The sequence below is a fragment of the Mustela nivalis genome (genome assembly GCF_964662115.1).
Source record: "Mustela nivalis genome assembly, chromosome: 1".
NCBI classification, from domain to species: Eukaryota; Metazoa; Chordata; class Mammalia; order Carnivora; family Mustelidae; genus Mustela; species Mustela nivalis.
This window is the reverse complement of record NC_139020.1, coordinates 79805109-79832719: the sequence shown is the minus strand read 5'-3', so window position 1 is coordinate 79832719 and position 27611 is coordinate 79805109. Positions and strand designations below refer to the sequence as shown.

At 38.4% G+C, this 27611-nt stretch overlaps 1 protein-coding gene across 1 annotated transcript; it reads right to left on the bottom strand.

The window, feature by feature from the left end:
* Positions 1 to 247: 247 nt before the first annotated feature.
* LOC309859471 (vomeronasal type-2 receptor 1-like) lies at positions 248 to 26420 on the bottom strand (the record flags this gene model as incomplete). The annotated part of the gene is given in 11 exon segments (XM_082720184.1): positions 248 to 660; positions 663 to 777; positions 969 to 1210; positions 1213 to 1340; positions 15818 to 15906; positions 22528 to 22718; positions 22721 to 22811; positions 22815 to 23285; positions 23289 to 23399; positions 24802 to 24903; positions 26124 to 26420. Coding segments are annotated over 11 exon segments (2232 nt in total). The 5' UTR covers positions 26403 to 26420.
* Between the last annotated feature and the right edge of the window lie 1191 nt (positions 26421 to 27611).

The window sequence follows — 27611 nt, the reverse complement described above, 5'->3', positions numbered from 1 at the left end:
CATACCAAAGTCTTATGAAATGTTTGAATGAAGCTACTTACAGTTTTGGTGGTAACGGGTATTCTAATTTCTGCTAAATGGTGTCTTACAGTATGACATTTCATATCCCATGCTAGGACCATACTACTAGAACCCAAATCCTCCATATTACCCCCAGAGCATCAGAAAGCGCTGTAGGAGCAACTTGAAAGGGAATGTTGAACCCTATCACCATTGCAGCTTTGAAGGTCACATGTAACTCACAACTCTAGTTATCCAGAACATTTGATGCTGTGGAATTATTGGGCTTACTGCTCACAGAGGCTGAAGTCAGTTGGATGCCCTTATCCATGGTGGGGACACCCCCACCAACAATTTCATCAATGTTCCTTCCTGCCCTCAACAAAATAATGAAACATTTGGGAGCAAATATATAACCCAACAAACTATAGCTGGATGCCAAGATTGCAAATATTTCCACAGCTACTTTGAACTTGCCTTTGGTGATCAAGTAAGCAGGGACAAAAGAGATCCAGACAGTGAAAAAGACCAGCATTCCAAATATGATGCATTTTCCTTCATAGTAGTTATCCAGCAATTGGCAAGCAACAAAGGTTGTTAGAAAGCATAGCAAGGCCAGGAAGACATCGATTCCAACCATAGAACACAAAAACTCTAGACACCTTCATTACATTCCGTGTTCTTGTACAATCTTGGGGGCTCCCATACTATGTAGGCTGTGCATATGCCAATCTCAACTACAACAGAGATCAGTACAATGATTTCTAGATAAAGGGACTGGATGGATATAAGTTGGGTTTTGGATTTAGAAATTCTGTAAGCTAGATCGAGCCCCATATCGGGCTCTCTGCTCAGCGGGGAGCCGTCTTCCCCAAATCTCTCTCTTTGCCTGCCTCTCTGCCTACTTGTGATCTCTGTCTGAAAATTTAAAAAACAATAATAATAGAAATTCTGTAAGCTAAAAACACTGAAATAGTCTTTCCAAGAATGCAAGACTGGCAAAGAGAAAAATTCATTGTCAAAGTGACTTGGTAGGTCACACAGAACCTGTTGTATGGCTTGCCAATGAAAAGCATGGAAGACAGCAGTATGATGACAAGAGAAAACTGTATGAGAAAGCTCAGCTCCTGGTCATTGGCATTCATGAGTGGAGTATGCCAGTATATCATGTACACAATTGTGACTGCAAAGACCACAAGGACCCCAAAGACAGAATAGCAAGCATGAATCCCAGGGTCTCAACGTAAGCAAGGAATTCCACCTCTTTAAGCACACACTCACTCTTTTGTGCATTTGACCAATAGTCAAAGACAACCACGTTGTTCACACTCCCTTTTGACCTAATGAACAAAGAACAGAGGACTGACTGCAGGAAAATCAATTGTCCCCTTCAACTGCGAATAGCTTAGAGCAGCCAAAGACCTAGAGTAGGAATCATTGAGATTCCTTTATACAGAATATATAATATCAAAAGAAAAAAGAAAAAGCAGCAATACAACGATCTTAGAGTGTTCAACAGATACTATGGACTGAGAATTATTTTCAGTTTTGGGAATTCAGTCTGCCTTCTTGGTTTCCCCCTATCCTGTATGGCCTTTTCCAGTAAGATGCCTCTTTCTTTTCCAATTATCCAATTGAGAAGGGAGGTCTGTATCCTCATAAACCAGGGAACAATCCACAGATGGTTTCCCATGTATGAGAAAATTAAAGCTACTAAGGTGAAACAATCAAGAGGATTGTGATAAGGTTGATTAAAATACAATTTTTTTAAAAGATTTGTATTTATTTGAGAGTGAAAGAGAGAGTATGTGAGAGAGAGATCACAGAGGGGTAGATGGAGAAGCAAACTCCCTGCTGAGTAGGGAGCCTGATGCAGGGCTTCCATCCCAGGACCCTGGGATCATGACCTGGGCAGAAGACAGATACTTAACTAACTGAGCCAGCCAAGCACCCAAATTACAAATGTTTTCAACATTCCTTTCAACATTACTGCCACATACTGAGGGGAATTTTGTCTTTGCTCCCTGGGCTTTCTCCTCCCCAACCTCCAGATGCAGATTCCAGAGAATAGTGAGAAAAGGACTGAGAATAAGAAGGGAAACAAAAATAACAACCATGTTGACTAAAATTGAGAAAAATTTGGGAGCCTTCAGATGGTCAGAGTCTCCAAAGGAGAATATTACAACATAAGAAAAAGTGATTTGAGATGTATTCATGGTAAATTACCAAGTGGATCTCTTTAATGTTCTCTGAAAGGTGCAGGTAAAAATTGGAATTCCCTTTCAATAACTTCTGACTGCCAGACTGGACTTCTCTTGACATAACTCAGTGCAGAGACTGGGTCACGTGGGGTTCAGGGAGGTGTTCAGATTACCTATTTTCCATTTGGGGAAAATTCTCCTTGAAATAAATTGTTATTGAGGGCTTTTAGGTAAAGAACAAGGACAACTTGAATGATCTTGAAAGATAGAGATAAGCAGAGATAAAAATGCACCTGATCCAACATGCTTCAAAAGGCTAAGCAAACCAAAACCTACTAAAATCCTGGTCATGAAGAGCAACAATCCAGCAAGTTGTGGAGAAGAAGTCATAGAGTAGTTGTTATGGAATTCATCTGTAAAATGCATCCTGCAAACCTGAAGTAATTAAGGCCTTAAGTCCATTGTCTTTAGGGGTAGAATTCTTGATCTTATAATTCCAAATGAGAGATAATACAGTAGAACATAGAACTGTAATTCACTTTTTTTTCTAATTATTCACCAGTTTTTATATAACTAATGCATATTCTGTTTTAGAAATTTAGAAAGTTTTATGAATCCATTTATTCCCATTTCACATTTCATTTTTTTTTAAGATTTTATTTATTTATTTGACAGACAGAGATCACAAGTGGGCAGAGAGGCAGACAGAGAGAGAGGAGGAAGCAGGCTCCCCACTGAGCAGAGAGCCCGATGCGGGGCTCAATCCCAGGACCCTGGGATCATGACCCAAGCCAAAGGCAGAGGCTTTAACACACTGAGCCACCCAGGCGCCCCATCACATTTCATTTTTAAAAATTTTTTCTCTTAAATTCACAGAGGCAAATCCTTTTCCAAACTATAGCAGCTTTAGAACTAAAACCTAGTATTATGTTTTTTTCACACTGCACAGAATGTTTAACAGTTTGATGGATTATAATGATCTTTGTTATAAGTTGTTCACACTTATTTATAAAGATGGCTTTCAAAGCCCTCTTCACCAGACCATGCTTATTCTAATTGCATTCAAATACCAATGGAAAATACGACCATCTCTACCTGGTTCTCATGACATGTGGCCATCAGCACATGGGATGTCAAAGCAGCATATCAGTTCCTCTGACGAATTCCCTCCTGGGTCCCAGGATAACACAGATCAGTACACACCAAATGGGGAAGCTAGCAAAGACAAAAACAATGCATATAACAAAGTCTTTGTCTCCACAAAAAATAAAAAAGAAAGAAAGAAAAAAGAAGGCTGAGAGAGTTCACATCTGGATTTCTATGGGTTTTGTGATATCTAGGAAACCCAGTGTAGTTGGACAAAGATAACAAAGAGAATGAATGACACCTGGAGAGCTTAAAGAGGAATTTTGCTGAAAATCAGTCTTGTGGTTGATTCTAGAAATTCAGAGCTCATCTTCAAGTTAAGTCTTTCTAATTTGGGAGCCTCAGACCAGCCTCCATGCCCATGATACTCTGGGCATGATACATGATAAACAGAATTTGACAAATCTGTTTCTACTTGTGGGGGACCAGTGACCCCAAGAGTTGTCTTGAGAGCCTAAAAAAGATTTTTTCTCACAAGATCATCCCAACATAGTCTGAAAGTCAAAGATGTGTCATAAAGAGTCAAGAAAAATAAAAGATCTTTTCCATGGGAAAAATTGAAAGGACAAAAAGGAAATGTGGACAAGGCATAACACTGGAATACTTTCTCACAAAAAAAGAGTTTTGAGAGCTCAATGGTTAAAAAAAAAAAAAAAAAAAAGTCTCCCTTTACATTCTACAGGATGTGCACTTTGGAACCCAGCACAAATGCAGTGTCTTTTAATCAGTTTATATCTTAATGGAAATGAAGAACTTCCTATTTAAAGAGGAGATAAAATGTAGTTTCCATTAAGGAAATATTTATTTTGGAAAGTGAATAATCACATTTATATTTGTTTTAGAAAACAGAATTTTCCTATATTGAGTTTTATAGGTTAAATCCGAATTACAAAACAATGAAAAATATTAGAAATCTCTGAGATTAGTTATGAAATGTAATATTACTGAAGTGTGTTTTTATATTGCTTCACACAGTAAATAGGCCTCTTATAAGGTGTGTGCATGACCACGGAATGAACTGGATTTCCTTTCTCCTGACCCAGTCTTCTGAAAAGAGCTCTCCATATATCCTTCTTTGAAAATCATCATAAACAATGAGCTGATGCCTCTTTGTTCCATTTCCTGGTACCCCTTTCCTTCTCAATGCCAGTAATCTAGTTTCTAACTCACTCATCTCACTAAAATGTTTCCTGCCATGTCGGCTAGCTTCTCGTCTAGCTACATTCTCTTTTGTATTTCTTCAATATTTGGTACTCTTTTTTTTTTTAAGATTTTATTTATTTATTTAACAGAGAGGAGAGAGAGAGAGATCACAAGTAGGCAGAGAGGCAGGCAGGGAGAGAGGGGGAGAAAACAGGCTCCCTGCTGAGCAGAAAGCCCGATGCAGGGCTTGATCCCAGGACCCTGGAATCATGACCTGAGCTGAATGCAGAGGTTTAACCCACTGAGCCACCCAGGCACCCCAATATTTGGTATTCTTGATCGACCCCTTCTTGAAATGCAGCCTCCCTTGTCTTCCATTGGGTCTTTTATTTATTTTATTGTTTCTACATCTTCCACCTTCCTCCCCACTGTGGGCATTTTCTTAGGTTTGGTCCTTAATCTTCTGTTATTATCTCGTGATATAAAGTAGCTCATTCACTCTTTGTTTTTGACCAGCATCAGTGTTAAGAACTCCCAAATCTTGATCTCTACCATCCTGTCCCACCTCCTCTAATTCCATATTCTAAACTTCCAGTATGTCCCTACTTTGAGTTACCATCATCATCTCAAATTCAACATGTCCAAAGCTATCCTTATTAAGCCTATTCCTTCTCCCAAATCCCCATTTCTGTCACCGACTCCTCCATTCTCATCCATAACCTCCAACCTTATCTTGCATTACTTGCTTATATATTCCTCTCCTTCACTAAGGCCCATATGCTCAGCAACCTCCAGACTCGGTTTGCCATCACAAATTAAATCATGCCTTATCCTGACCACTAATTATTTCAGGCAGGACACTTCCAAGTCCAGTCTTTCAACAAATCCACTGGCCTCTTATTGTAAGATATCCAGAATCTGACTATTATGTGCTGCTTCCAACACATCTATTTTGGTTCAAGTACCCGAATTATTTTGGATTATTTTATTGGTCTTCTAATTGGTTTCCCTTTTTCTACTCTTGTTCCCCACCCCAGCTCCAGTTTATTTGCAGCATGGCAGACAAATGATCCTTTAAAGATTTTATTCATTCATTTATTCATTCATTCGCTCATTCATTCATAGAGAAAGAGATAGCCAGAGGAATAGCAGAGGCAGAGGGAGAGAGGAGAATCTCAAGCAGATTCCAAGCTGAGTGCAGAGCCTAGTGCAGGGCTCAATTTCATGACCTTGAGATCATGACCTGAGCCAAAATCAAGAGTAGGTCACTTAACCAACTGAGCCACCCTGGCTCCCTAAGAGATGATCCTTTAAATCCTAAATCAGACCATTACTCTCTTCCCTCAAGACTCTTCCATGGCTCCCCTTTTCACTCAGTGTAAACGCGTATAAGTCCTTAAATAGCCAGTGAGGCCCATGTGATCTACCCTCTCTCACCTCTCTTCGCTCCTTTCCCATCGCTCTCCTACTCCCTCACTCTGTCTAGTCACACTGACCTCTTTGCTGTTCTTCCACAAGGCCAAGCAGGTCCCTGCCTCAGGACTCAGAAACCACCAGTCCCTCTGCCTGGAATGTTCCTCCCCCAGATGATACAAGGATTCACTTCCCTTTTTGTTCAAATATCACCCCAGTGAGGCCTTTCCTGATCACATTATGTGAAGTTACAACTCCCCCCATCACTCCCTATTTCAGGCTCTACTACTTTTTTCCCTCCAGCACTATCACCCTTTAAGATAACATAATTTGTCTATTTGTCTTGTATATTGTCCATTTCTTCCCACTGAAATGTTAGCTCCATTAGTCATGGATTTGTTCTGTTTTGTATAGTGACATATCCCCATTTCCTAGGAGAGTATCTAGCATCTATAATATTGTGCTCAATAAATATTGGCCCAATTAATTAACTAATTACACTGTAAGTGCTCTGAAGCAGAGTTTTGGGGTGTGTGTGTGTGTGTGTGTGTGTGTTATTTCTTTCCCTTTATTTTATATATTGTGAAATAACAGGTTGGTTCCAAAGAATCCTCCAAAACTGGTTAATTTTGGAAGGAGAATATCATCACAAACTTATGAATTTAAAAATGTGTTTTCTTTTATTGCATTTATTTTCCTTATTGATGCTCAAATTGTCCATATTTGGACCAGGGAAAACTTCTGCTTGGCTCCTGCATTCTTTTTTTTTTTTTTTTTTAAGTATAGTTGATAAACAATATGACATTAGTTTCAGATGTACAATATAGTGATTCCACAAGTCTATATGTTACTCTATGCCTGCCACAAGTGAAGCCACCATCTGTCACCATACAACACTATTACAGACCATTGACTAGATTCCCTATGCTGGACCTTTCATCCCATGATTTATCCATTCCACAGCTGGAAGCCTGTACCTCCCATTCCTCTTCACCCATTTTGTCCATTCTCATACCCCCATTCCCTCTGGCAACCATCAGTTTGTTCTATCTTGAGGGTTTATTTCTGCTGTTTGTTTATTTTTTTTTTTTTTTAGATTCTACATACAAGTAAAATCATACAGTATTTGTCTTTCTCTCTCTGACTTATTTCATCCAGCATAATACTCTCTAGGTTCATTTATGTGGTTGTAAATGGCAAGATGTCATTCTTTTTTATGGCTGAGTAATACCCCATTATTTACATAAACACATCAGTATTCTTTATTCTTTCGTCTGTGGATGGACACCTGAGTTGCTTCCATATCTTGGCTATTGTAAATAATGTTGCAATAAAAAAAATTTAAAAATAATTTTGCAATAAACATACAGGAGCATACACCTTTATGAACTAGTGTTTTTGTTTTCTTTAGGTAAATACCAAGTAGTTGAATTATTGGGTCATATGACATTTCTATTTTTAATTTTTTAAAGAAATTCCATACTGCTTTCCGCAGTGGCTGCACCAATTTACTTTCTCACCAACAGTGCACGAGGATTCCTTTTTCTCGACAGCCTCACCAACATTTGTTATTACTTATCCTTTTGATTCTAGCCATTCTGACAGGTGTGAGGTGATATTGCATTGAGGTTTTCACTTGCATTTCCATGATGAATGATGTTCAGCATCTTTTCATGTGTTTGTTTGCCATCTGTATATCTTTTTTGAAAAAAAAAATGTCTATTTAGGTCCTTGGCCCACTTTTCAGTTGGGCCGTGTAAGTGTGGATTTATTTCTGGGCTCTCCATTCTCTTCCACTGAATCTTTGTGTCTGTTTTTGTGCCAATACCATACTGTTTTGATTACTACAGCTCTGTAGTGTATCTTAAAATCTGGAATTGTAATACCTCCAGCTTTATTATTCTTTCTCAAGAATTCTTAGGCTATCTAGGGTCTTTTGTGGTTGCATATAAATTTTAACATTCCTTGTTTTAGTTTAAGAAAAACACTGCTGGTACTTTGTAGGGATTGCTTTGAATCTTTCCATTTGTTTGCATTGTCTTCAACTTTTTTCAACAATGTTTTATAGTTTTCAGAGTACAGGTCTTTCACCTCCTTGGTTAAGTTTATTCCTAGATATTTAATTTTCTTTGGTGCAATTGTAAATGGGACTGTCTTCTCTTTCTCTATCTGCTACATTCTGCTAATTCTCTTTTTGCTACTTTCTGATTAACATATAGAAACACAACCAATGTTTGTGTATTAATTTTGTATCCTGAAACATTACCAAATTCTTTATTAGTTCTAATAGTTTTTTTGGTAGTCCTCAGGGCTTTCTGTAATTAGTACCATAGCATCTGCAAATGGTAATAGTGGATCTTGCCAGTGTGGATGACATTTATTTCTTTGTCTTTTCTAATTGTTGTGTCTAGAATTTCCATACTATGTTGCATAAAAGCAGTGAGAGTGGACATCCTTGTCTTGTTTCTGATCTTGGAGGAAAAGCTCTCAGTTATTTACCATGGAGTATGATGTTTACTGTGGGTTTTTCATATAAAGCCTTTATTATATTGAGGAATGTTCCCTCTAAACCCACTTTGTTGAGAGATTTTATCACAATGAATGTTGAATTTTGTCCAATACTATTTCTGCATCCACTGAGATGATAATATGATTTTTATCCTTCATTTTGTTGTTGTGGTATATCATGTTGACTGATTTGGGAGTACTGAACCATTCTTGCATCCCCAGAATAAATTCTACTTGATTGTAGTGACTGATCCTTTTAATGTATTGTCAACTCTGGTTTGCTAATATTTTGTTGATTTTTGCAAGCGATCTCTTCACCTAATCTTGTTTTTAAAAATTCTTATTTTCTTCTTTCTGTTCTGCTTGGGTACTCTCTATTATCCTATCTTCCAAATGTCTGATCTGTCTTCTGCATCTGCTAATCTGATATTGATTCCCTCTAGTGTATTTTTCATTTCAGTTATTGTACTCAATTCTGATTTTTTTTTTTTTTTTTTTTTACATTTTCTATGTCTTTGTTGAAGCTCTCACTTTCTTCCACTTTTCCCCCTGGTTCCATGAGCATCCTCATGATCATTACTTTAAACTCTTCATCAGATATATTGCTTACCTCCCTATCATGTAGTTCTTTTTCTGAGGTTTTCTCTTATTCTTTCATTTGGAGCATATTCCTGTCTCTCCATTTTGCTTAACTTTCTATGTTTGTTTCTATAAATTAGATGGAACAATGACTTCTCCTGCATTTGAAGGAATGGTCTTACAATGGTTGCCACCCGTGTAGACTGTGCCTGGTGACCTTGGTTTGTGGGCTGGAGCTGTGTGATCTGGGGGTTCCAAGACATTCTGTGCCAGAACTGCACAGCTGAAATAGACATAGGCTGGGATGGCCCTGTGGCTCTCCACAGAGAGGGAGACACCTTAAGTTAAAGTGAATGCAAGGTGGGAGGCCACTGAGCTCTCTGCACAGATGCTGCCCTGGCAGGACAGCTGAAGTTGGACTAGGTATAAACCAGGGTGCCCTGGGCTGCTTGGTGCAGGTGTTTCCTTGGTGGGGTAGATGGAACCAACATGGGGTGTGGGCTGGGAGGTCCCAGGCTGCTCCATGCAGGGGGTGCCTTGTGGAGTGACTAGAACTGAGGCAAGTACATGCCAAGTGTTCCCAAGGTGCTCTGCACGGGGAGCATTTTGGCAGGAGAGCTGGAGCTAAGGCAGGCATAGCCAGGGAGTCCCAGAGCACTCTGTACCAGGGGTGTCCTTGCAAGCCATCTGGAGCTGACATTGCATGGCCAGCATCCTGGCTCCTGCTGGTCCTTTTATTCTGAGATCCACGCTGAAGATTAAATTGTCAGCTGGAGCTGTGGTGGGCACTGACAAGGGATGGTCCGGTGTACACTGCCCTGTGAACTTCTTGGGGAGATGGCTGGAGCTAGTTTGAGCTCTAGGCACCCAGGAAATGCTGAGACAGCAGGCCGGTAGGGTGCACAGACCCTTTTCCCATTCACTCTCAAGGTGGAGGAGAAACATAAACCCAGGCACTCACTCACCCCTTCCAACCCAGAGAAAATCCCAACTGCTCCCTCCCTGTTTGACAAGGTCCAAGGGCTAGTCCCTTATTCTATTTGCTCTTTTAAATCTGAGCCTTTCTTTCTGTGCCTCGGGGAAGACAAATCTGTTCAAGGTCATCTCAGATAATATTTTTTCTCTGCCCCCTGCAGTTCCCAGGTCAGGGAGTGGGGGTTCCCTTTTTACCATGTCTCCATTTCTCTTATTATTCTCAGAGAGATCTCTCTATTTTTGTTGTGCATAAGCTGTTCTGTTCTTCAGGAGGAAACGCTCTATGAGCAGGTGTAGATTTGGTGTGTCCATGAAGAGGTGAGTTCGGGTCTTCCTATGTCACCATCTTGGACTGGAATTCAGGGCAGTGGTTTTTTGCAGGACTTAACAAGAGTTGGGCTCATAGTAGATGTTTAGTAAATTTGTATCTAATTCATTTGAGCCGATTTCATTATACAAATATATCCCCAATTTTAATAAAGAAGATTAATAAAATTATTATGCTCTAATGAAACATTAAAATGCAAATCTACTATGATACTTTACTATTCTTCCATCAATTTTCAGTAGAACAAGCATTCTATGAACCTTGTCTATATAAGCAATAACATCTCTCTCTCTTTTTTCATGCAAAATATTATATTGAATACCTACTATGTGCCTAGCAGTAGGAATACAAAGTGAAAAGTCTCAGGCCCCATTCAGGGAGAGAGTTCTAGACCACAGAAGATAGTTTATACTCTAGGCCTAGGGCAGCTCTGTCTTTCTTCAATGATAGAAGTCTTATGTATCCATTATAGTGCTCCTGGCCACAGGTGGCTGTGGAAAGCTTGAAATGTGGCCAGTACCACTAAGGAACTGACTTTTTAATTTTATTTAATTTTAATTAATTTACATTTTAAAGGCTACATGTGAATAGGGGCTACCAATTGGGTCAAAGAAATAAAATGCAGAAGAGAGCTGTGCCCCTACAGTGGCAAAAACGGTAGCTTGTACATTTATATCCTATCATAGTGTGTCTGAGTGCTGCTTAAGGATGGGGCAGGAAAGGGAGGAACTGGAGTGTCTGTATGTATGCTTCTGTGAGTATGCATGAATTTATATAAGTTTACTGCTGCCCATAGAAAGCAGAGAGTAAAAAAAGAAAATAAATAAGGAGAGAGAGAGAGAGAGATGAAAAGAGAGATTTAAAAAAGATCTTCAAGGTGTCTGGCACAGCATAGGAGCTCAGCAATCTTAATTTCCTTGTCATTTATTCTTAGATCTTTTTCCAGCAGGATTTGGAAGACTGTTTTGTGATCTCAGATCTCAGGTCTGAAGGGCCACCCAGGAAGAGAAAAGATACATGAATAAAAATCAAAATAAAAATACCCCTGCCCCAAAAAAAGTCTGGGACAACAAAGAAAACCTCTGGCTGCACCTATGCCCACATTCAGCATCCTGGCTCTTGCTGGTCCCTTCATTCTGAGATCCACACTGAAGATTAAATTGCCAGAGCTTTTCCACCCTCCCTATCATTTTACTGTGACCTGTAATAACCAATGAACTAGAGTATCAAAGGCCCTTGAGTTCTACTCTCCTAGAACTAATATCTCATTAAGGGTAAAAAGTTCAGCTGTCTGGGAAGTAATGGGGTTCCTTTATGACTTCTTGTAAGTGATGAGGTTTCCCCTCAACTTGCTCCAATTCTTCTCCAGGTGTTAACCAGGGGACCCAGTCTCTAGCTCACCAGCCACTTCTCAGTCTTGCATATCAAAGCCCTCCTGTTGCTATAGAGGAGGAGGAATAAAAATTATAATAATAAATAAAATAAGTAACAATAATTCTCTCTCAATAAATATTAATAATAAGGAAAATAATAGTTTCTGTGTATGTGTGTAGGTTAAGTAGTTTACATCCAAAGAGGATGTATTTAATCCTTAAACCTTAATTCTCCTACCTCTCAGAAAATCTTGAAAACAGTATTTTGGAAAGAATTTTGAAACTTATGAAACATCCTTCTGTCCTACAAATGATTTCTTGAATCAAAGCTTGTGGACATCTATGTGCACCCACACATATACTATACCTGTCGCTAGTGTTCCCTACTCCAAATTATATTATGAATTTGTAAATTCTCTCTATCATTCTTTGCCCCTGAGAACACATAAGACAAGTGGAGGAAGAAATGAAGTCCCTCTAGAATTACCATCAGAAAGGGAAAGAAGGACTTCTGGGTTACCTCAGGATAATGGCAGCTGCTAAACAGCAAATCTCTCCACACATCCTCTCAAAAAGACCATGCAAATTTAAAAAATGAAAAAAGTAAATAAAACCACACTTTTAGCATCATAAAGAACCTGTGAATACGATGAATTTCAAAGTACTTGTATGCAGAGAAATAGCCATTAAACTACAGCAAGGCCATCTCTGGAGTTCCTCCCTCATCCCTGGGTATGTAGAAAATGGACAGAAACTTGTCAAAACATGCAGGAAAGAGTAAGGGGGTACTGAGAACCAAAGGCTGATGGAGAGCTGGCAAATCATTCCTAGAAAGAAAATGTCCCACCCTGTGTTAAAACAGGTCCCAAACCATGGAGAGACAGCACCACCTCTAGGGAAAGGTCTTGAAAGTGGGGCCAGTCTCAGGACAGCACACTTTCACTGGGACTAGATGGTATATGGAGAGAGAGAAGTATCTTTTTGAGATGTGGTAGAATGGGAAAGAAGAGGGAAAAGTTAAGAATCTTGCAGAGGGACACCTGGGTGTCTCAGTGGGTTAAGCCTCTGCCTTCAGCTCAGGTCCTGATCCCAGGGTCCTGGGATAAAGCCCCAAATCAGGCTCTCTGCTCAGCGGGGAGCCTGCTTCCTTTCCTTTCTCTCTGCCTGCCTCTCTGCATACTTGTGATCTCTTTCTGTCAAATAAATACATAAAATCTTAAAAAAAAAAAAATGCTGCAGAAACAAGAGTGAACCACAAAACCAAATGACTCATTAAGCTTTCTTAAATGAACTACTACTTTTCACTCTACTAAAAGAAGAAGGCAGTCTTGAAATAGGGTTTGTAAAACACCAGAAACTCTCATCCCTGTCTATGAACAAAAATATTATGGTTTAAGTGCCTTCTGTAAGTTTCCTACAAGAAGAAAACAGAAAATGAAAATCAAAACATTGCTGCAGATCCCATCAACACACACACATACAACAACCATTACGCGGAAAAATAATGTAACATAGCATTTAAAAATATATATATTTCAGGGGCACCTGGGTGGCTCAGTGGTTAAACATCTGCCTTTGATGTTTATGAATGTTTATGATGTTCATGATCTCAAAGTCCTGGGATTGAGCCCCATGTCAGTCTCCTTGCATGGTGGGAAGCCTGTTTTTCCCTCTCTCACTCCCCCTGCTTGTGTTCCCTCTCTTGCTGTCTCTTTCTCTATCAAATAAATAAATAAAATCTTTAAAGAAAAAATTCCAGCATGACAATTAAGTACTCTCAGAAAAACACTAGGAGATATGCAAAAATACATGATCCAGGCATTAAAAAATTAAATAATAAATAGAAAACTGGAAGAAACAGAAAAATTTATTTTACTCAGGAAAGAAACTAAAGAAAAAATAAAGCCATTTCAGAAATTAAGAAAAAGTTACAAGGCATTCAAAAACAAATACATTTGAGTGAAAATTTAATAAGAAGCATTGAATAAAGTCAGGAAAACAATGAAAAGAATAAGAATAAAATAAAGAAAAAGCCAAAAATGATCAGAGAGTAAGTAGATAAAACAGAAGACAGATAAAAGAAGTCAAACCCTTTGACTGGAGTACTTTAAGAAGAAAAACAAAATGATAAAACTAATATTTAAAACTATAGTCCAAGAAAAATACCAAAACATCTCCAAAACAAAATACCTGAATCTGTATCTAGAAAAATATGTACTATATTGAAAAAAATTGACTTGGAATAGCCAACTCCAGGTGTCTGATATTCTACAGTGCCTGAAATACAGTTTTGTGTATATAAACAAATTTTCTGAGTATATAAACAAAATAAGATATCAACTAAACTTTGATGATTTGGTATTCTGAAATATTGTCACATTCTTTTTCATCATGAGTTCAAATTTAGAGTTTGTGAATATATATTCTCCAACCTTCACAAAGGCAATCTCTCCATTATCACCTAATTGCCAATTTCAAATATCATAGTACCCAGTCACATCTCCATTGTCATCAATTTCTATTCTCTCTCTATTACGGGTAATAAACTTCAGAAATTAAGAAAAAGTTACAAGGCATTCAAAAACAAATACATTTGAGTGAAAATTTAATAAGAAGCATTGAATAAAGTCAGGAAAATAGTACATTAAAGTCTTCAAATAGTACATTACCTAGAAAATAAGAAGAAAAAAAGAAGAGAATAAAAAAGCAATTTGTAACTATTTGATTGCCTGGAGACAGGGTTTATGAAGAAAATAATCTCAAAATTCTTATCATGTGATTGAATTTTTTTTCCCTTTCCTCTATACCTTTCTTATCAAATACAACAACTTGTAGCCACATGTGACCATTGAAACTTGAAAGGTGGCTGGCCAAATCGAGATAAGCTATAAGTATAAAATACACCTGGATTGCAAAGACGTTGTTTAAAAAATGTAAACCATCATTTATAATTTTATTTTATATTATCATGATTATGACATGTTAAAATGCCATCTCAGATCAAATAAAACAACTATATTTAATTTCATCTGTTTCATTTTATTTTTAAATTTAGTTACCAGAAAATTTTAAATATTTATTTATTTATTTATTTATTTGAGATACAGAGCACAAGTAGGCAGAAAGGCAGGCAGAGGGAGAGGGAGAAGCAGACTCCTCACTGAGCAGGGAGCCTGATGGGGGACTCGATCCCAGGATCCTGGGATCATGACCTGAGTCAAAAGCAGAGGTTTTAACCCGTGAGCCTTCCAGGCACCCCTAGAAAACTTTAAATTACCTGTGTGGCTCATACATTTCTAACAAAAAGCATTGATTAGGGACAGTGGTGCCTAATATTTCCAAATACCTTCTTATCTAGGGAATAAAGGATCTTCCTACTTACTTCCTAGAATTCTTCCATGTATAGGTACCAGTCTGCCTCCCCATCATTCCCTTCCCTACACGTCAGGTGGTAGAGATATGAAGATCAACCAGATCCGTTCCCTACCTTGCAAAGCTCACAGTCCAGTGGAAAGGCTAAATGAATAAACAGGGTACTATATATAATAAAATTCAATGTGCCACTATGTTGCTGTTGTGGAAGGAGTGTTGAAAAGACATGGGTGAGGGAGATAGCTAACTAATTGCCTTAGGAAAATTTAGTAGGTTTCCCCAGGAAGTAGCCATCTGGGTTGGTTTTAAAAAATTAGTAGGAATTTACTGACAAGTAAAGCGACAAGGAGATTCTAAGCCAAGGGAATAATATATGGTACAAGGGTCCCTCCACAAACCAGAGAAGCCAAACAACTTGGTGGATAGAGTCTGAATTATGATATCTGATGATCTGACATCATATTTTGGCTCTTTCAAATGTCATGACCTTGGGCTAGTTATATATCTGAATAAGCACTAGTTTCCTGGTCTGTAAAACAAGGGTCATTATTCCTGTCCTATCTGTCATGGAAGATTAATATAACTTGAAGCCCTTAGTAAGTCAATATTTCAAGTGTTCTGAAAATCGCCATCCATCCTGGAATACAGCCACTCCAGGTCACCTGCCCTTTTATCTCTCCTTCCTTTTACCATATGCAGAAGGATCGGGGGTGTCTGAGTGTTACAGAGCTCACAGGTTATTGGAGAGGGGAAGCTCATGAGTGAGAACTCGGGGTTACCTTGAACTGTAATCCATGGCACAGGCCACTGGACTGTGAGTGGGGTCACCACAGGATCCAGGGAGACCCCCCCGGAGGAGCTCAGGGATCTGCGGGGTTCGGAGACTCCAAGAAGAGCTGTATGCCAGAGACAGAAACTCTTGGTCACAAGCTGGGTGAATTCTGAGCGCAGCAGGAGGCCAGGGAGATGGGAGTGATTGAGCGTTTTTCTCTGAGGGCACACTGAGGGGTGGGGCCCTGAGCTCCTGCTCCTCTGGACTGGAGATTGGGAGGGTGACATTTTCATTCCCACCCTCCAGAACTCTACAGAAAGCAAGAGTTCAGGGAACAAAAGCTCCTGAAAGTGAACCTGAGCGGATTACTTAGCCTGGCCCCTGGTAAAGGCAGTGCAATTCTGCCTGGGGCAAAGACACTTGAGAATTACTACAACAGGCCCCTCCCCCAGAAGATCAGAGGAGAAATCCAATCAAGACCAAGTTTACTTACCAAGGAGAACAGCGGAATTCCAGAGGAGAAGAAAGCAAAGCATGGAAATCATGGATTTCTCACCATGAATCTTTAGTCTTGCAAAGTTAATTTTTTTTAATTTTATTATTTTTTTCTTCTGCTAAATTTTTTTAAATTTTTACCCTTTCCTCTTTTAACATTTTTTAACTAGTTTATCTTAATACCTTTCATTAAAAAAAATCTTTTTTGAACCTTCATTGTTATAATCCTTCATTGTATCTAACTTTATTTTTTGTATACACATAGAGTTTTTTCTTCTAAAAAATTTTGGGGTACAACTTCTTCTAATAGATTAAAATACACCCTAAATCTAGCACCAGGCTTGCTCTAGTCTCTAGCCCAAGCAAATTCTCTCCACCTTCTTTTTCTTTATTCTCCCAACAAACTTACCTTATCAACTCCTTTTTTTAGAAATTAAAAAAAAATTTTTTTTGTCATCTTTATACTGATATTCCATCCCTTCATTCTGTTTACCCTCATATATGTTTTTCATTCTTCAAAATTTTGGGAGGTAGTTTCTTCTAAAAGACCAAAATACTCCCAAAATTGAGTGGGTGACCTTGTTCTAGTCACCAGTCCAATATATTTTTTTTCTTTTTCATAATTTTTCTTTATTTGTTTTCTTTTTTAATTTTTTTTTTTTTTTGCTTCTTTTTACCCCCTTTCTCCTCCCACGATTTGGGGTACCTTCTGATTTGGTTAAAGCACATTTTCCTGGTGTCTTTGCCACCCTTTTACTATTTTGTTTGCTCCTTCATATATTCTTATCTGGACAAAATGACAAGGCAGAAAAACTCACCACATAAATAAATAAATAAATAAATAAATAAATAAAACAAGAGGCAGTACCAAAGAATTGGGACCTAATCAATACAGACATGGGTAATATGTCAGATCTAGAGTTCAAAATGACAATTCTCAAGGTCCTAGCCGGGCTCGAAAAAGGCATGGAAGATATTAGAAAAACCCTCTCGGGAGATATAAAAGCCCTTTCTGGGAGAAATAAAAGAACTAAAATCTAACCAAGTTGAAATCAAAAAAGCTATTAAGGTTCAATCAAAAATGGAGGCTCTTACTGCTAGGATAAATGAGGCAGAAGAAAGAATTAGTGATATAGAAGACCAAATGACAGAGAATAAAGAAGCTGAGCAAAAGAGAGACAAACAACTACTGGACCATGAGGGGAGAATTTGAGAGATAAGTGATACCATGAGACAAAACAACATTAGAATAATTGGGATTCCAGAAGAAGAAAGAGACAGGGGAGCAGGAGGTATATTGGAGAGAATTATTAGAGAGAATTTCCCTAATATGGTAAAGGTAACAAGCATCAAAATCCAAGAGATACAGAGAAACCCCCTCATCTAATTAGATGATGGACCCCGTCATCTAATAGTAAAATTTACAAGTCTTAGCAACAAAGAGAAAATACTGAAAGCAGCCCAGGACAAGAAGTCTATAACATACAATGGTAAAAAGATTGGCAGCGGACTTATCCACAGAGACCTGGCAGGCCAAAAAGAGCTGGCATGATATATTCAGAGCACTAAATGAGAAAAACATGCAGCCAAGAATACTATATCCAGCTAAGCTATCATTGAAAATAGAAGAAGAGTAAAAAGCTTCCAGGACAAACAAAAACTGAAAGTATTTGCAAACACCAAACCAGCCTATAGGAAATATTGAAAGGGGTCCTCTAAGCAAAGAGATGCCCTAATAGTAGTAGACCAGAAAGGAACAGAGACAATATACGGTAACAGTTACCTTATAGGCAATACAATGGCACTAAATTCATATCTCTCAGTAGTTACCCTGAATGTAAATGGGTTAAATATCCTAATCAGATACCTAATCAGGTATCAGAATGGATAAAAGACCAAAATCCATCAATATGCTGCCTACAAGAAACTCATTTTTGACCCAAAGACACCTCCAGATTTAAAGTAAGGGGTGGAGGGAGATTTTACCATGCTAATGGACATCAAAAGAAAGCAGGAGTGGCAATCCTTTTATCAGATCAATTAGATTTTAAGCCAAAGGCTATAATAAGAGATGAGGAAGAACACTATATCAAACTTAAAGGGCATATCCAATAAGAAGATCTAACAATTTTAAATATCTATGCCCCCAACGTGGGAGCAGCCAACTATATAAACCAATTAATAACAAAATCAAAGAAACACATCAACAATAATGCAATAATAGTAGGGGACTTTAACACTGCCCTCACTGAAATGGACAGATCATCCAAGCAAAAGATAACAAGTAAATAAAGGCCTTAAATGACACACTGGACCAGATGGACATCACAGATATATTCAGAACATTTCATCCCAAAGCAACAGAATACACATTCTTCTCTAGTGCACATGGAACATTCTCCAAAATAGATCACATCCTGGGTCACAAATCAGGTCTCAACTGGTATCAAAAGATAGAGAGCATTCCCTGCATATTTTCAGACCACAATGCTCTGAAGCTAGAACTCAATCACAAGAGGAAAGTTGGAAAGAACCCAAATACATGGAGACTAAACAGCATCCTTCTAAAGAATGAATGGGTCAACCAGGAAATTAAAGAAGAATTGAAAAAAATTCATGGAAACAAATGATAATGAAAACACAATGGTTCAAAATCTGTGGGATACAGCAAAGACAGTCCTGAGAGGAAAATATATAGTGGTACAAGCCTTTCTCAAGAAATAAGAAAGGTCTCAAGTACACAACCTAACCCTACACCTAAAGGAGCAGCAAAGAAAGCCTAAACCCATCAGGAGAAGAGAAATCATAAAGATCAGAGCAGAAATCAATGAAATAGAAACCAAAAGAACAATAGAACAAATCAACGAAACTAGGAGCTGGTTCTTTGAAAGAATTAATAAGATTGATAAACCCCTGGCCAGACTTATCAAAAAGAAAAGAGAAAGGAACCCAAACAAATAAAATCATGAATGAAAGAGGAGAGGTCACAACACCAAATAAGAACATATTATGAGGAACCCTATGCCAACAAATTTGACAATCTGGAAGAAATGGATGCATTCCTAGAGACATATAAGCTACCAAAACTGAACGAGGAACAAATAGAAAACCTGAACAGACCCGTAACCAGTAAGGAGATTGAAACAGTCATCAAAATCTCCAAACAAAAGCCCAGGGCCAGACGGCTTCCCAGGGGAATTCTACCAAACATTTAAAGAAGAATTAATTCCTAGTCTCCTGAAACTGTTCCAAAAAACAAAAATAGAATGAAAACTTCCAAACTCATTTTATGAGGCCAGCATCACTTTGAACCCAAAACCAGACAAGGATCTCATCAAAAAAGAGAATTACAGACCAATATCCTTGAACACAGATGCAAAAATTCTCTCCAAAATCCTAGCCAATAGGAGCTAACAGTACATTAAAAGGATTATTCCAGGGCTGCAAGGTTGGGTCAACATCTGCAATGATACAATACATTAATGAAAGAAAGAACACCACCATATGATAATCTTAATAGATGCTAAAAAAGCATTTGACAAAGTACAGCATCCCTTCCTGATCAAAACTCTTCAAAGTGTAGGGATAGAGGGCACATACCTCAATATTATCAAAGCCATCTATGAAAAGCCCACCACAAATATCATTCTCAATGGAGAAAAACTTAGAGCTTTTCCGCTAAGGTCAGGAATATGGCAGGGATGTCCATTATCACCACTGCTATTCAAAATAGTACTAGAAGTCCTAGCTTTAGCAATCAGACAACAAAAAGAAATTAAAGGCATCCAAATAGGCAAAGAAGAAGTCAAACTCTCACTCTTTGCAGATGATATGATACTATATGCAGAAAACCCAAAAGACTCCACTCCAAATCTGCTAGAACTTGTACAGGAATTCAGTAAAGTGTCAGGATATAAGATCAATGCACAGAAATCAGTTGCATTTCTTTACACGAACAACAAGATAGAAGAAAGAGAAATTAAGGAGTCAATCCCATTTACAATTGCATCCAAAACCTTAAGATATCTAGGAATAAACCTAACCAAAGAGGCAAAGAATCTATACTCAAAACTATAAAGTACTCATGAAAGAAATTGAGGAAGACACAAAAAAATGGAAAAATGTTCCATGCTCCTGGATTGGAAGAGCAAATATTATGAAAATGTCTATGCTACCCAAAGCAATCTACACATTTAATGCAATCCCTATCAAAATCCCAACCATTTTTTTCAAAGAAATGAAACAAATAATCCTAAAATTTATAGGGAACCAGAAAAGACCTCAAATAGCCAAAGGAATACTGAAAATGAAAGCCAAAGTTGGTGGCATCACAATTCTGGGCTTCAAGCTCTATTACAAAACTGTCATCATCAAGACAGTATGGTACAGGCACAAAAACAGACACATAGATCAATGGAACAGAATAGAAAGCCCAGAAATAAACCCTCAACTCTATGGTCAACTAATCTTTAACAAAGCAGGAAAGCATGTTCAATGGAAAAAAGACAGCCTCTTCAACAAATGGTGCTAGGAAAATTGGACTGTCACATGCAGAAAAATGAAATTGGACCATATCCCCACACCACACATGAAAATAGACTCAAAGTGGATGAAAGACCTCAATGTGAGAAAGGAGTCCATCAAAATCCTTGAGGAGAACACAGGCAGCAACCTCATCGACCTCAGCCGCAGCAACTTCTTCCTAGGAACATCACCAAAGGCAAGGGAGGCAAGGGCAACTATTGGGACTTCATCAAGAACAAAAGCTTTTGCACAGTAAAGGAAACTGTCAACAAAACCAAAAAACAACTGACAGAATGGGAGAAAATATTTGCAAATGACATATCTGATAAAGGGCTAGTATCCAAAATCTATAAAGAACTTAGCAAACTCAACACTCAAAGAAAAAATTATTCAATCAAGAAATGGGCAGAGGACATGAACAGACATTTCTGCAAAGAAGACTTCCAGATGGCCAACAGACACACAAAAAAGTGCTCCACATCACTCGGCATCAGGGAAATACAAATCAAAACCACAATGAGATATCACCTCACACCAGTCAGAATGGCTAAAATTAAGTCAGGAAATGACAGCTGCTGGTGAGGATGCAGAGAAAGGGGAACCCTCCTACACTGTTAGTGGGAATGCAAGCTGGTGCAGCCACTCTGGAAAACAGCATGGTGATTCCTCAAAAAGTTGAAAATAGAGCTACCCTACAACCCAGGAATCTCATTACTGGGTATTTACCCTAAAGATACAAATGTAGTGATCCGAAGGGGCACATAAACTGCTGCTATAAACAAATGTCCATAATAGCCAAACTATGGAAAGAACCTAGATGTCTATCAACAGATGAATGGATAAAAAAGATGTGGTGTATATATATATATTCTATATATACACAATGTATATATATATATACACAATGTGTATATATATATATATATATATATATATATATATATATATATATACAATGGAATACTATGCAGCCATCAAAAGAAATGAAATCTTGCCATTTGCGATGATGTGGATGGAACTAGAGGATATTATGCTTAGCAAAATAAGTCATTCAGGGAAAGACAACTATCATATGATCTCCCTGATATGAGGAAGTGGAGATGCAATGTGGGGGGTTGGGGGGTAGGAAAAGAATAAATGAAACAAGATGGGATCGGGAGGGAGACAAACCATAAGAAATTCTTACTGTCACAAAACAAACTGAGGGTGACCAGGAGCAGGGGGTAGGGAGAGGGTGGTGAGGTTGTGGACATTGGGGAGGGTATGTGATGGTGAGTGCTGTGAAGTGTTTAGGCCTGGCAATTCACAGACCTGTACCCCTGGGGCTAATAATACATTATATGCTTATTAATAAATTAAAAATTAAAAAAAAGAAGGTAGAAGTAATCAGGATTCCTAAGCCATCTTTCAGTTCTAGAATGCTAATCTCTGAACTTCACTTAAGTGAAGGGGAAAAAAAACTATTTTGCACAAGGTACTGTTTTGAGGGGGTTTACTTTCATTCACATCAAACCCAATAAGAAAACTCTATTAACAAATGGGAACTTAAAAATGCTCATTTAGGTCACATAAGCAAGCTATTCTTCTAGGTAGGTGTGTGATAAATCATATCTATTAAATACTAAAGCAAGTCAATGGTTTTATTAGTATGAATTCTTTTAATGTGAAACTATACCATGAAGTAAAACAACAACTTACCTGCCTAGGCTCAAAGTCAGATATATATGAACAGGTGTTTCCAGGAACATATGGCCCATGTCCTTCTTCAAGTCTAGTTAGACCATCCAAGGTGCAAGCCAAGAATACACCGCTTATTTGACATTTTTTTTTTAATCTCAGCTGAGACACATCCAGATACGTATTTTTAAGATCTTCCAACTCTTCGTCTCTGTACAGAACTTTTCAGACATGGCACGTAATCTGTCATCCTTTCCCGTCACAGTTACATTATGGTCAGTGTTGTATGGAACACTGCTATTGGGTCAAGTACAGTTAAAAGCGGTTTGCCAGAATGCAATGGTCAGGACATCATTTGGCTCCTTGCCAGGATATACATCATAAAGAAATTCTTTTAATCCTGGTATATCAGCTCTTGGTATTGTAAATCCAATAATTCCCCCAAAATATGGGAAATATTCAGGCCTTGTGATGAGGGCTGAAGTAATCCAGGCTTCACTCACTATCCATATACTGTCTGTTACGTTATGGTGAACCATTTCCAATGCAAAAGAACTGGGGTCAATATCAGATGCATAAAGCAAAACAACTCTGGCAGTGGAGTTCTTTATGGCATCAACAGCTTTCTGCATTTTCTCATTTGAAAAGACTTTGGGAATTATTTCAGAGTATGCAATACAGAGGTTGGCGCTCTCCATTCTTTCCCTAAGAGTTTTTACTCCACATTTTCCATAATCATCACCAGCTGCTATGATGGCTCTCCAGGTCCACCCAACATGTTAGATGAGTTGGACCATGGCATCCGACTGGATCTTGTCACCAGCTACTGTGCAAACATAAGATGAGGACTGCTGTTTGTCACTAAGAATTGAGCAGGTAGAGGCATAACCCACCTACAATTGAAAATATTTGTGCAGTTTTAGGAAGCAATAGCCAAATCGCATATCAAACAATCTCTGGATATTTTTATTGGACAGGGAGGGGACTTAACAGTTGTTCTCCCTTCATTCTCACATCCTTCCTCAAAAGGACATGTAGTCCGCTCCCTGGCCCACAAGTGGGGACTGTTAGAGGGAACACATAGACCTCCATAGGCACCCTTTTCCCACCCCACTCCATGGGAGTCTGAGGAGCTAATTATTAAGATGATGACATTCAATGCAGCACTTTTCACAGCTGGAGTAACAGCACGGAAAAGGAGGTCTTCTGCCCTTTCATCTACATTCACATGAGACTAGATGTGGGAGTAAAGCCATCCAGGCGCTATCTTGGCTCTAGCTTCTCACCCACGGGGACAATGGAGAGAGTGGATTCACAGTGTACTTGGCAGGCCAGTTCCCTCCTGCTCTTCCTCCCTTCCCCCCTTTCCTCGGCCCCTCTTCATTGTGTGTATGTGTTTTCCCACCACCACTCCTTTCCCTCTTTTTCTTCTCTTTCTTATTTTCTCTCCACCAGGACTGCTAAGTGTTTAGGTCTTGAGACTCACTGATGGAGGGTGGTAGGAAACTCTACTGCACCCACAGGTCTAGCTGCATTCTCCAACAAAGTGGCACTCATTTCATAGGTGCTTGTCTAGAAAAATGAAAATATTTTAAAGACTTTTTTTGCATTTTGCCAGAGATTCTTATATTTTCATCAGTACTGTGAATTCTCGAGCCTCACATGTATTTCTGCTGTGCCGGACCCCCAGTCTCCCTGACTCTACAATGAGGAACATATGCTACATTCTCCCCTAACTCATTCCTTGTTATTAATATGTCACCATCAATAGGGCCTCCTATATTATAATTCCATGTCCCCATGACTGTCAATTCCTTTATAAGAGACGAAATATTCCTATTTTCTCTTTTCTCTACCACTTGTCCTATTCTTACTCCACTGGCTAACGTTTACATTCTGCTTTGGAAACTCGCTAGCAGCAACATCAGGGAGGTCATATATAGGAAAGAATGTCATTTAGGAAGCACAGATGCCTGACTTTTAATTCTGGCTCCATAGTTAGTGTAAGACTATAGAAAAGTTACTTAAACCCTCTGAACCTGTTTCCCCATGAGTAGAATCAGGTAATGACATCTATATATTAAGTATAACTAATATATACTCAGTGGCTTATAATGAATAATACACACATTATATTAATATATATGTTATATGAGTATATTAAGTGAAACAACCAATGTGAAAATGTCGTATGGATTTCTTTTCCTTCTTTGAAAGGATTTAAATGAGAAAATCAATCAGAGTTTTCTAGTCAGTCTGGATCACAGGTGGTTTTTGGTGGAAGATAGGGCTCACGGGAACCATTCGACTGAGCTGCATGAAGCCCACGCCTAAGACGTCAGCTGTGTCACCCAACCCCTCCTCTTGGTTCTGTTTCTCAGTGTTTTCCTGTTCCTCCTACATTCGTATTTGCAGCTTTATAAAAGAAATACGATGTAAAGACTACTTTTTACAATTACTTCTAATTCTCCCATTACTTTAGTAACACAAATAAACTTAATCATCATTCACATTAATAAATCTGGACTATACTGTAATGATCCAGCCTTAGAAATACTTATAGAATTTTATTTATATTTTCTTAATAATCCTTTCTTCCTAATATCCTCTGTTCTTAAGTTGAAACTTGTTCCAAGTCTCTGAATTTAAAATTATCAGATGGTCACCAGAGGGGAGGTGGGTAGGAGGATGTGTGAAATAGAAGATGGGGATTAAGGAAGGCGCTTGTTGTGATGAGCACAGGGTGATGTAGGGAACTGTTAAATTACTATATCATATACCTGGACCTAATATAACATTGTACATTAACTAACTGGAATTAAAGTAAAAACTTAAAGTAAAAAATATATTTTTTTAAGTAAAAAACAAAAATTCCATAATGTTAGCATCCCAAAATTCTAGCTATCTTGTGAGATCCACAGGCTCATTTCAGTACGTTAGTATAAGGAGCAAAGAGTCATGAATAATAAGCTTTAATATAGGCAAGAAACAAAATGAGTTCTTTATAGCACCTAGCACCAGCCAGCCAACCAACCAACCAACCAACCAACCACCCACTCAGTATTTTTCCATCACCTACTCCGTGCCTCACTCAGTGCTTAGAGTGCCATGCCTCAAGGGGTACAAATCAGTAACTCACAACCTCTAGGCAAAAATTAAAGCAGAAATCCTAAGGGATGAAGAGGAGCCTGAAATGGGGGCCAGGGTGGCTCAGCCAGTTAAGCCTCTGACTCTTGATTTCCGCTCAGGTCATGATCTCAGGGTCCTGAGACTGAGCCCCTTGCAGGGCTCAGAGCTCAACTGAGAGTCTGCTTGAGATTCTTCCCCTCCAACCCCAACCCCTCCTTCCTGCCCCATCTCACCTGTGCTCTCTCCTTTAAATAAATAAATTTTATTTTTTAAAGAAGAGGCTGAAATCACCTTCAGGTAGGCATCAGGTTACACTTGCTAAGCCCAGACTGAACAGAGAAATAAGGGGCAGCGGCTTCACCATGGTCCCTGCTGGTTTCTGCATCTCATCTCAGCCTCACCTGAGCACCTTACTATCTACCGCAATTAAGCCAAACATAGCTTGTGATTTTTCACAAGCTGGCACCCAGCACGGTATTCTGACATACCTGAGTATGGTAAATAATGGTAAATAATATAACACTAGAATTCTTGATAAGGCAACTGATGAGAATGATCCAATCTGTTCCAACAATGTCTACAGGAAATGCTCCAGTACTCTTCCTAAAATTGAGCTTGTTTTCTTCCTTGCCTGTAAAGAATACCAAAGCTGCTTCTACAGATTTGCAGGTGATGGAACAGATATCAAAAAACCGATAGCCTGAAGTGATATTGGGCAAAATATCCTTCTTCTTCATCTCGTTGATTGTGTGTATTATGGTTTTCATCCAGCAGAAACCCCAAAAGTTAAACCTGGAAAAGAAACAGATTTGTAGGCATTTGACAATGGGTGGATCTTTGGGGGTGGGGGACACCAACCTTTAGCTGGGAGTGATGCTGAGAGCATTTTGTGAGAATCTGAGCAGGCACCTCCCTGGCATGACCATGTTAATATTTCATAACGATATTGCAAACTTCAAGGGTTCATGGATGCGTCATATTCACTGGTGACTGGTTTGGGCGAGGAAGCACCCTTTTGCATATTTTCTTTCTCTAAATATCTTCCATATGATCTAATCTCCCCAAACTGCTAATTATGTCTTTTCATAAAAATATCTTTATATTCCCTGCTCTCTCTACTACATGCAGTACTAAAGAACCCCTCAATACATTTTTTCCATTCATTGGAAGTCCTTGATGCCATATGACTCCTTTCCCATCTTACTCTCCTATAGGTTTCTCTTGTTTTCTTCTGGACATTAATTATAATTAAATTATTTAAAAACATGAAAATACTATAAAAGTATATCAAAACAAAACACAAAATTTCTACACACTATGTAAACCATGACTCCAATTTAATCATTTTTCCTGCCATTATTTGATTGTTAATGTTGAGAGATTTTTTTTAATCTTTAATTTAAATTCAATTCACTTAATATATAGTATATTATACTTTATTAGTTTCCAGGGTAGAATTTAGCAATTCATCAGTTGCATATAACACCCAATGCTAATTCCATTAAGTGCCCTCCTTAATTCCCATCACCCAGTTACCCCATCCCACTACTAACCTCCCCTCCAGCAACCCATGTTGACAAATTTTTTAATTGAAAAAAAATGTCTCCTTTCTACCATTTTCATATATAACCATGATTAAAATGCCTCCCTCTTTTCATCCCTCAGCCATTAAAGGGAAAAATATTTCTCATGTAATTCAGCAACACAGTTTTTTTTTTTCAATTTCTTCTCCATTGAAAAATAACTATTCTATTCCCAATTTTTGTTCTTCCCAGTTTTTTTAATAAGCATATAATGTATTATTTGTTCCAGGGGTACAGGTCTGTGAATCACCCAGCCACCCTATCCCTCCCTTGCCCCAGCAGCCCTCACTTTGTTTCCTGAGATTAAGAGTCTCTTATGGTTTGTCTCCCTCCCCAGTCCCATCTTGTTTCATTTTTCTCTCCCTTCCCCCCAAGAGTCCACATCCTGCCTCT